At 41.4% G+C, this 10,774-nt stretch overlaps 2 protein-coding genes across 3 annotated transcripts in view; both read right to left on the reverse strand.

Annotated features, from left to right (window-relative positions):
• ruvbl2 (RuvB-like AAA ATPase 2) overlaps positions 1–2,619 on the reverse strand; it is a 6,183-nt gene extending 3,564 nt beyond the window's left edge. The window contains exons 1-6 of the mRNA XM_035665883.1: positions 2,518–2,619; positions 1,284–1,338; positions 1,126–1,181; positions 634–775; positions 321–450; positions 173–239 (exon numbers count right to left, since the gene is read on the reverse strand). Of these exons, the coding sequence (XP_035521776.1) occupies positions 173–239; positions 321–450; positions 634–775; positions 1,126–1,181; positions 1,284–1,338 (450 nt within the window). The 5' untranslated portion in view covers positions 2,518–2,619. The remainder of the gene's footprint in view (positions 1–172; positions 240–320; positions 451–633; positions 776–1,125; positions 1,182–1,283; positions 1,339–2,517) is intronic.
• A 2,246-nt stretch (positions 2,620–4,865) lies between these two features.
• On the reverse strand, positions 4,866–9,493 carry ftr83 (finTRIM family, member 83). 2 transcript variants are annotated; one of them, XM_035665904.1, is made up of 7 exons: positions 8,852–9,493; positions 8,323–8,418; positions 7,914–8,147; positions 7,480–7,639; positions 7,273–7,329; positions 6,597–6,665; positions 4,866–5,722 (listed from the first exon to the last, which is right to left on the reverse strand). In XM_035665904.1, the coding sequence occupies exons 1-7, from the start codon at positions 9,425–9,427 to the stop codon at positions 5,196–5,198; spliced, it is 1,719 nt and encodes a 572-aa protein (XP_035521797.1). In that variant the 5' UTR covers positions 9,428–9,493; the 3' UTR covers positions 4,866–5,195. The 2 variants fall into 2 exon arrangements, with proteins under 2 accessions (XP_035521797.1, XP_035521798.1); XM_035665905.1 differs by having other exon boundaries at positions 5,579–6,020.
• Between the last annotated feature and the right edge of the window lie 1,281 nt (positions 9,494–10,774).

Below are 10,774 nucleotides of genomic sequence, written 5' to 3' on the forward strand. Positions count from 1 at the left end.
GATTTATCGGCAAACCGTTTGGCGAAACGCTTAGAAAAGTCATAGCACTAATGTCCTCACCGAGCCGCACGTTTTGGTACCTTTTTTGTGTATGTAATAATAGTAGTGTGCTTCCAGGCTCACTAACAACAGTGTAAGACAGTTATGAGTGAACAACACGTAAGCAGCCTACCGTTCCAGTGGCTGGTCTATCAATCTGGATTTCCACCACCTCTCCTTCAATAATCTCCGTCTCCTCTCTGTAAAAGAAACACACTATGAACATTGATTCAATCAACAATGAGAATTACAAAACAGAATTATTGTATTTGCTCACTCACTTGATCCTCACTCCGATGGCTTTTCTAAAAGACTGGCTGAGTGCCTCGGTCTTGCTCATCTCCAGGGAGAAGATCTCACTACCAGCCAGCGCTGTAAACGGTGTATCAGGGCCAAGAGACTGGGCGATGCCTGCATAAAGAAGCAAAATCTCAGCTGAACTTATACTCTGCTGCAGCATCTGGGAGCAGGAACTCTTGCTTTAACAAAAGCATAACTTAAGCCAATTAAATCAGAGCAAGGCAACAATATGACTTTCAGCCGAGAATGATGAAATAATATTGTGTTCTGGAAATCTTCCAACGTGGCCCTTACCCATAGCGATGGCAGTCTTTCCTGTGCCAGGTTGGCCAGCGATCAGTACTGCTCTGCCAGCAATGTGGCCATCTTTGATCATCTCAAGGATGACCCCTGCTGCCCGACGGGAGGCCAGCTGGCCAACCATCCCCTGAGACACCTGCAGGTGAATAGGAACATCCTTGAAGCTAAATTCGACACATATTAATGCACAAATGCAAGTCATTCTGTGCTGTAATGGAATATATCTATTGAATTCACAACATTACTGCTCCTATACTGAGCTTGTCTAACAATTACTTTTTTTGGGATCAAATTTTTATTTTATTTTAAAGGGAAAATACATATAGGTATATGCACTTTACAAAAATAGAGCATAAAATACATATTCACATACATACCTATACATATGCATATATACAGATACATATGATTAGTCTACCAATGACTTGACATAAACTATCCAAGTAAACAGGATTCCCTCACAGAGTTACACTAGCGTAACAGTACCTGTCTTGGCTCCAGAGCATCATCCAAACCAAGGCCACGAATGTGAGAGTGTGCTCCTAAACACAACATAGAAATGAACACATTAAAAGTGACCACATTTGGGAGAGGGAGTGAGGGCCAGGTAAAGTCAAGGTCCTGGTGTAAACGTAGATGCTTACCGATTCTCTCGATCCGCGTGATGTCACGAACCTCTGGAACCTTTGTAGTCGCCATCTGTATTTAGTTGAAGCAGATTTGTATTAATACAAAACAACAATAATTAGTTACAAAGATTGAATTCTAATCTCAGCTTTTCTTCCCTTATTATTGAGGAGTTACTGGACACTGTAATGGCACTGTAACACAAACCCAAACAAAGGAATAGGCAAAGGTTGGAGAAATATTTGTGGCTGTTCCAACAAAGACTCAAATCTTTGTATTTAAAGTCCTATTGACTATCTAGCTAGTCACCATGGGAATTCAGCTCACAACAGAGGGAATTAAACTATTATTAGCCTGAAGAACAACATATCATCTTACAGAAATACTACCATAGAAATTGCTTAAATTATCTAAAAAGGTATCCAGAAACTGAAACTATGATTTTACAGAAACGTGGCTAAAAAGCCATCAAGCCACAGCTGGGAGTGAACAAGGCTTCTGCTTCAACAGTAAGCTGGGCCGATGACAGCGCAGAAACTTTTATTAAGTCATCAAAACAGGGTGAAGACGCTTTGAAACTTTTTGTTCAGTAATTAAAAAAAAATTAAAAATACAGACATTTTTCAATTCACTAATCCAGAGGTCTTATATTTTCCTATTTTGGCCAGTGCCGGAGATTTTCAGTGTGTGTACCGCTAGAACAAGTCTGTTTATTTGCATTCCTCTGGCCGCTACTGATGTTTAAGTTCTTAAATAGAAAAGACTTAGGCTTTCACCAAGTTTTAGTGCTAATATAAAATCAGGTAACCAGGCCGGAGGACTGTCCTGTCCAGTCGGTTGTCATAGTGACAGCTGTAACGTATGCCACAACAGAAGAATACGAGCGTTTGTCATCTTACGGTGGCTTTTAATTTGTCGTATTTGTCTTTTATATAAAACATTACCCACCTCAGAAGTCAGAAAAATAAACTTGAGTCAAATGATACGCTGAAGCCACACATCTCTGCTGCTATCTAGTCGACAGCGCTGGTACAACTAAACACTATGCTAACGCTAGCCAATGTTATGTTAGCACACTAGCTAGCTCCATTCAATGGTTTTCTGTCTCCAAACTACTGTTACACGCCGCCTCTTGATGCGACAGCGAATAGCAAGGATTTAAATGATAGTAAACATACTACGGTATCTGGGTGTGAAATAGCGTGATCTACAGTACTGATTACAGTAACAATCGTATGAATGTAAACTCACCTGTGCAGCCACACTTGAGAAAACGTGAGAATGCGGCGCTTTTTTCCGATGGTACGCAGGGCAATTGTGTCCGACGAGAAACAAGTCCTTCTGTTTCTACGGAGGCTTTGAGATAGACTGCCCCATAGACATATAACTGTTACATGGACTGCCCTCTATAGACAATTGACGTGCTATAAGAGCATGGTGAATAGACCAAATGAAGGGATGCAAAATACATGTAACCTGTTTATTAAAATACAGGCCATATAAACAGCCGGTCTGCCCGTCTGTGTATTTAAACCGGTAAACTAACGCCACGAGCTAAGCGTGTAAACTAGCTTTTACGTTAGTCAGCTCTCCATTTGGTGACCTGAAAAAGATATTTAACTTATTCTTATTAATTAATTTGTACTTTTTATCTTGTCTTCTGTTCTCTAATTAAAAAAAATACCCTAAAAACGTTATTGACTACCTGAAATGTTGCAAAATGACAGGTATGCTATCACTTCACACAATGTAGGATTTACCAAACGAAGTACGGACAGTAGTGTGTAAGTTAAGTAGAGAGTAGGGTGAATTTGTTCATGGAGGTAGTCTGTAACATGTTTGTCCTAACCAGTCCCATAATGACAGAGTAGCCTTTGGTCTGTGTTTGCAAGGTCTCAGCCTGTCTAGCCAGTGCACACTTTGGTATACCATACTTCTTGTTAAGTTTTAATAACTGTGTATCTCCAACAGTGAATCATCTCCCCACACAGACCTTTCCCAGTGAGGCCGATGACAGCCGGTAAGCACTGCATACATTTCTCCACTAGAGGTAGCAAGGCTCACAAGTGATTTTAGAGGTTTAAGAATGTCAGTGCAGAGGAACTACAATAACCAAAGTTACACAGCCAATTATTACTAATGACTGCTCACCACATAAACTTAGTCTATAAATATTATGCATTTTGCGGGCAGTAACGTCTGACTTTTGTATGGTGCTCATCACCTTTAATGTGTGTAAAAATGAAATACTATATAATGACAATGTGTTTTTGACAATGTTCATGTATCTGTATAAAGCAACAACTAAGATCACAAACCTTTGATGGGTAATGTTAAACATATGGGAATTGAGATCCGTTGATGTTTTGTACCACATTTACTAAAACCACAAAATCCCTCACCTTTGTAAGTATGGAGCCTACCTTTCAGTCTGGCCCCCTTGTTCATAGAAACTGTGGAAAAATGTAAATCCATAAAACATATTTATCAGGGTTACAGTATCACTGACAATGGCAATGTTCACCCGCTGGCCATAAGGATTCTCTTGGGCTTTTTCATATCCTCTCTACTGTACCTTCAAAGTTTTCCTTGGAGGCTGCAGTTTTCAGATTCCACATGTATTTTTATTCTCAGTACACCTTTGACCTGAATAACAATGATTCCCTTTTCTATGATAAATTTGTATTTGAGAAAACTTGCTTTGCTGCCTGTAAAAGATTCAATAACATTTAGCTGGGCTCTTTTTTCTCCCTTCTTGAGCTCATGGCTGAGGTGATCGTTAATATGTATTCCCAAGGTTACAAAAAGTAACTGTTTCTGCACCCCTGGTCAGACCTGTAGCCTACACTCTGGTGTATCAGCACTGAAAATACAGTCTTATTATCAGGCTACTTTGACCTTAAAACCTTTATTTAGTAAAGAGAAAAAAATGGCTACCAGCTTGAATTGTGTTTTAATTCCTACAATAATGCCACGTTTTATCCAGACCTTTGATGAATAACTTCATGTTAAAGATTTTCAGAGTGAGACTGGGCCTAACCCAGCATACTACAATTCAAACTGTTGCTTGATGAGGCTCAACTCAGGAACTCAGGAGCCTCTCGGTCACACCTCGCCTGTTCCTGTACAACTGCTCTCAGACCTCCACAAACCAGCACTGCTAGTCAGAGACAAAGCATCATTCATAACACACACACACCCACACCCACACATACACACATATTCTCTTACTCTCATACTCTCACAACAAATGCATTTTATTGTACTTATTATGAATGTTGGTGTTCATGCAATCACATTTTCAGTTTTTAGAGGCAAAGTAGATTCAGGTTTGTGATCTTACTGGCCAGGATACTGGAATATAGAGATCTTAACTGAAAAGCTATCATACATTCTCTACGCCTAGTTGCTTGTGACTGTCTTCAGTTTTTTTTATATACCTACACTAGAGAACAACATTGAACCGTTTTCTTCGATCTCCACCTTCATATTCTAGTGCACGGCCTGCAGGAACGAGGTAGTTAGCCTGTGGAGTGAAAGTTTGTGATAACAGAAGTATGAAGTAAAAATGCAACAATGGTATCGCAGTGTGTCTTTGTTATAAAATGTTTATTGATAAAAATAAGTATATCACAACCTATATAAATGATCTCATGGTATATTTCAATCAAGTACAGCCTTCATTATTTTAAATGCTCATTAACTTCATACACCTGATCTTACATTTCACATGATTTGCAGAATATTCACAGTCATCTAGAACAGTTCCCCTGATAGTCAACATATACTGAATATATACTGTATATAGTCTTAAAAACAACAATATATCCTATCTTGTAAAATAATTATAATATATAATCAGATTGTTTATGTTCTGTAGATTCATACATACATACTGAATCACAGATCATTGGAAGTGTGTTATTTAATCACAGCTGGATGAGGGTGATAGCTGACTCATACCAAACCCAGAAGCCTGGATAGACTGCCTCACTAAAGGAGGCCTTAAAGCGGTGGATGAGAGACATGGTGTCCCCTACAGTGTAGAAAGAGAGGGTCCCCCCAGCGTGGTCTAGGAACACCCCTATACGTGACGAGTAGGGTGCTTTGAGATCTATCTGGTCTTTGTTGTGGCGGGCTGAATAGCTGGAATCAGAACAGAAGATGCTCCAAGACTTGCGGTTGTAGCCGATGCGACAGCTGTCTCCGTAGCCCGTCCTCTTGATGCCTTTGTAGGTGACACCGAGGGCAGCACCTTCTCCGCTCCAGTCAATCTCCCAGTAGTAAGCTCCTCCGGAGAGAGGCTCCATACACAGGACCTGGGGCAGGGAGTCAAACCTGGCTGGGTGGTCACCGTAGGATTGGGGGTCTCTCTTGAGGGCAGCTTTCCTGTTCCCTCGAGACAAGTAGAGCTGTCTGTAGGCTGTGTTTGGGTCCAGAGTGAGCTGACAAGCATCTAGGATGATAAATCAAACATTGACTTCACAAGAGGAAGCATTTAACTTCAGTTGCTGGGGATAAATGTAAATGAGGAAACCAAAGCTGGAAAAAGCCTCTGTTTCATAGCAGCTTAAAGCACCCTTCACCATTGCACCACATTTTAAACTAACTTCTGCAATGACAAGACCCTCTGGCTGGACACACAAATCAGAATAGCCCCAGAGGTTAGACGTCACCTGCCTGCTGTGTGCTGTCTGCAGGTCACAGTTGGTGAGCCACCCGGTGGCCTCGGCTAGATCTGCCCGGCCTATTATCTGGAATGCCAGAGGTATCAACACTGTCTGTGAGTTTGACCACAAACAGAGGTCCATCGAACAGAGTGCATATTTAACTGTAACTGTAAGGTCACACCCACAACCTTTGAACCCCTTCTCCAGTGACTTTAAAGATTTAAATTTTTTAAAAATAAATGTAAATACTGGCCCCTGAAAATTTGCGTAAAACACAATATTGTTAAAATATTCGAAAAAACATCATGTTTTTTCCAAGGATGAAATCTAGTTTTTTGCTTTTTCTTTGTTTATCTACCCTGTCTGGTCAGTTTTTTCATGCACTTTATACAAGGAAGGACCGTTAAACTGCAAACTGAAGTAAAATCGCAAAGCTGTGTAAGTGCCAACTAATATATTTGTAATTAGTCAATCCCAGTCTCTGTCAACACTGTAGGACATACAGTAGTTACCAAAATCAGATTTTGTGGTCAACCACAGGGTCTGACAGAGAACTTCATCGGCATCTAATTTGCCTCATGCACTGAAATGAGCAGGCAGAGCAGTGATTGGTGGCAGTGCGGAAAACAAGAAAACACTATCAGAGAGGCTGAGACTCACATTTCAGGAAATCGGCCCTGTGCTGAGGTTCATGGACTGGTACAGACTTGTACATGGCAGCTTCATCACCTGTGAATGTGAATATGTGTATCATGTCAGAAAATAGTGATAGTGACATAATGGATTATAATACTTAGAATTGAAGGGCTTGTTTGTATTACTGATATATACCTACATCATGCTGTTAATCAGAAAAAAAATAAAACTACACAATATATGTGTTATTCCTGTAAAGACTGGCACTGTTGGTATTCTTGTTATATTAACCCAGGTACTGTGGCTATCACAATATGTAGAAATCAGTGATCAGCACTGTGAAAGACCATGTGACTAGCCAAATTCTACTTTAAAGGGCTGTGTTACTGGCTGGCAGTGTGATATCCTAACCAAAGTAAACATTTAACACTGTGGCAACTATGTGTGTGACCTCAGGCTACCCTCTAATGAATGTCATGCTCCAAACATCAAACAGGATTACACAATGCCCTATTGAGGACAAGGGAAATTATAAATCTAGCTAACTTTCCCTTTTCAGATTATGCTTAATTTACAGTTTGGGTCTATATAATGTCTAAACACTGCTGCGCTGCTGGCTTTATGGATTATCTGAAAGTAATTTGTACTAATATTATTGCATTACTACACACCACATAAAATCAACAAAAGGTTTACTCACTTTTTATTGACCGTCTCTTTTTGGATTCCTCCAGTTGGCAGAAGGTCATTTTGTTAACTGTAAAAATACAAAATGAATGAGCTTACATGGTAACGGGGTAGTAATATGTTAATAACTTGTTTGAAGACATTTCAGACTATTTAAATTCACTTTAGAATTTTTCTGTGTTTTTTAACATCAAGGTCTGAATCCTGGCTCCTTACTCACCCGTCGTGGCTACCTTAACCAGTTCATCATTGCTGAATTCATTCAGGTGCTGTTTCATCTCAGAGACGGCCTTTGTGACCGGGCCGAAGGTGAAGTAGGGGTTGACGGTCACTGTAGGCAGCTCCTCAGCCTCCGTCTGGGCTATCAGCATGTGGTAGGACTAATGAGGAAGAAACAACAAGACAGTTATGATAAGTATGTTTTTGTTTTCTGTCTCCTTTTTGCATTGCATTTAGTAGTTACACTGATTGATACACATTCAGACTACAGAATGGGACTGTATATTGTACAGTGTACTAAATATGATATTTTGCAACACAAGTCTGTCTGTCTCTTGACCTTGTGACTGACTGGTGGCCTGTACAGGATGAAACTTGGATGGGCATTGTGCCAGTATCACTGAATCTATTTTATTTTAAGTGGCTGTCAGCTACCTGGATGAAGTGGATGTGGTCCTCAGTGCGGGACAGCTGGGTGATCTCGTTGTCTCTCCTCTTCAGATCAGCGATCTCATGGGTGAGACGCTCCATGTGGCCCTCTGCGTTGTTGAGTGCTGCTCTCTTGTTGGAGGAGATGAGTTTGGCCATCTCTTGCTGCATCCTCTCAATGGAGCGCATCATGTCGCTAAACATCTTTTCACATTCCTGCAGCGCTCTCTGGGCTGAGTTCTGCACAGGAAACACAAATGAACTGCCATTAATCAACTGGGTGTCACACTGGTTTTACTAGCGCTCTGAGAGAAGCTGTCATCACTCCCACATGAAGGAATGTTGTCTGTGTTGGTAGTTGATTTAATTTTCCATTTAATCTGGAGTGGTTAGTCTGGATGATGGTTGCACTAACCTTCAGTGAGTCCACTGCTTGTTTTAGTTCCTCCATCTGCTTGAGTCGGTCATGAATCTTCTCCTGGATCTCAGCCTGGGTGGCGCCCAGCCGTTGCTATGAGAAAAACAACAGACATTGTTGATGATGGTGACAGAAATTCTACAAATCAGCAACTCAACTGACAAAGTCATCTAATCGAGATGTTTTTTAGATTTTAACAGTGTACGGCTCTGGGCTACTGGAGTGGAGTGGAAGCAGTAAGTGCAGGTAGCAGCCTTACTTTCATGGGTGTGTCTCAGTAAACGCTCAAGGCTGTGTTTTATCTGCTTGTTCAATCTATTGTACACATTACATTATGACTTGCCACTGTGTCACAAGTGCAATGCATATGTGAATGTGCCACCATTGATTCACAAACGACGAGGCTCATGGACATGAAATAGTTCTTCTCATGTTGAGCAGAACACATTGTAGCATTCTTAGTGCGCCTGTCAGTCTGGTGACAGTCTGACAAACCAGTGTTGTCACAATAAGTAGTGTTTCCTACCTGCTCTTCCGCCCTCTCCTGCTCAGCAGACACCATGTCGTGACCTTTGTGTTCTTTCACTGTACACAGCACACAGATACACATCTGGTCAGTGCGACAAAACAGCTCCAGACCCTTCTGATGCTGGGGACAGATCTGTCTGTCCAGGTGGCCGATTTCATCCACCAGCTTGTGCCTTTTAAAAGTGGCTGACTCAAAGTGGGGCTTGAGATGCTTCTCACAGTAGGAGGCCAGACACATCAGGCAGGTCTTGACGGCTTTGTGCTTCTTGCCAATGCAGATGTCGCAACCTACATCCTGGGGTCCTGCGTAGTTGTAGTCAGGGGACGGAGGTGGAGGTGGAAAGGATTCGGCATTGCGTTGGATGGTGGAGTGCCGGGAGCCTCCCATGCGCCTTGGGGTGGGCCTCTTGTTATAGGTGACCCTGCACTGTGGGCAAAGGTAGGAGCCTGTGTGGTCAGCATGATCCCAATATGTCTTCAGGCAAACGGAACAGAAGATGTGGCCACATGGAATGGACACGGGATCCCTGAGGTATTCCTTGCACAGGTGGCAATCTTCCTGTTCGGATGACATTGAGACGATTTTGCGTTGTTCCCTCTGAGGCGGTGTAGATGCTGTGACGGCAGTCAGTAACTTGTGTCAGCACAGTGGCAAAGTGATCCTACAAGTACTACTGGCGCAAGTTATATAGAGTAAACAGAGAGGGCGGCCAAACTGGTTAAGCCGAAACCAGTCAAACAAGGGCGGGGCAAGAAAAGAACACAGTGAATGGCTCCATCAGTTACAGAATGTTAGCAGAAGGAATAAAATGCATGGTCATAAGGTTTGGCCCTGACAGCAAAAATGTAATGTAAAAAAGTGTTTTTTTAATTTCATGTAGACACCATTACAAATAAAAAGACAATATAGTCCTTTAGGATTTTATACATTTGTGTGCAGGAAAGGGGAGCAAACAGAGCATGAAAAATATTGAAAATATTATTTTTTATTTGCACTCCATAAATATATGAGGCCAAATATTACATTCAAAGGTAAGTAGCAGTCTACAAAACAATGCAGTGTAAAGGGAAAAAAGGCACAGGTGTATCACACTTGAATGAAGTCATAATTGCTGAGTGTTAGAGATTGCCTGGAGACAGACTGTTCCCTTTGGGCATGTGATGATACCCACTCAAGTCACAGCACAAACTGACCTAAAGCTAAATAGATTATTTTCTGCATTTTGACTAATAATGATACAACTCCTTTTCTGGTAATCAGCTGTAATGTCTCGTCAGCAGCCGCATCAGCAATGACTCTGGTCACTCTCTTGTATGGCTCAATGGATGTAATGTAGCTTTACTGGCTTTACTTGGTTAAACCTTCACCTCACCTGTAACCAGTTAATGATCAACTTTACCACTGATTTCTTATGAGGCTTGACAGAACACCTGTAGTTTCTGTACATGTAAGTCAACACTAGAACTGTACTTCTGTGGCATACAGTCAACTGCGTTAATATCTCAAATAAGAAAATGTGCTCCTTGAAACCAAAGAAATTATAAAAATGTTTTCTCTTCTGAGCTAAATACCTTCCTCTGTAGATTTCATCTGAAAGTGAGCACACCTCCCAGCCAAGATGGAGTTTCGGGGCTGTTGAAATGGAGATAGGAATGCAACTACACTTGATAGCCCAGATAACAGGAGGGCCGAGAAAGCCTGCTTAAAAGATTCCATTGTGTTAGAGCCAGCGTGGCCTAAGTGGAGTGCCGGGCATTATAGGGTCTGTTGTCCGTCAACAACGGGTAACTACAGCTGACATGCAAGACTAAATGTAGCATCCTATTTGACCCAAAAACAGACAGGGGTCGTATTCTTCAGTGCAAGTGACACAACTTTAACTGAGATTTGGTGTAGTGACTATAATGAGGTGGAAATTAT

This window comes from Morone saxatilis, unplaced genomic scaffold (assembly GCF_004916995.1).
Source record: "Morone saxatilis isolate NCDOM2014 unplaced genomic scaffold, NCSU_SB_2.0 Contig20, whole genome shotgun sequence".
Classification (NCBI taxonomy): domain Eukaryota; kingdom Metazoa; phylum Chordata; class Actinopteri; family Moronidae; genus Morone; species Morone saxatilis.

Excerpts from the sequence above, each read along its gene's own strand:
- ftr83 (XM_035665904.1), bottom strand. The coding sequence starts at position 9,427 with ATGTCATCCGAACAGGAAGATTGCCACCTGTGCAAGGAATACCTCAGG. Across the intron at positions 8,419-8,851 it reads AGGAGAGGGCGGAAGAGCAG|CAACGGCTGGGCGCCACCCA; the intron begins GTAGGAAACACT and ends TTTTTCTCATAG. Across the intron at positions 7,330-7,479 it reads GGTTAAGGTAGCCACGACGG|TTAACAAAATGACCTTCTGC; the intron begins GTGAGTAAGGAG and ends GTATTTTTACAG.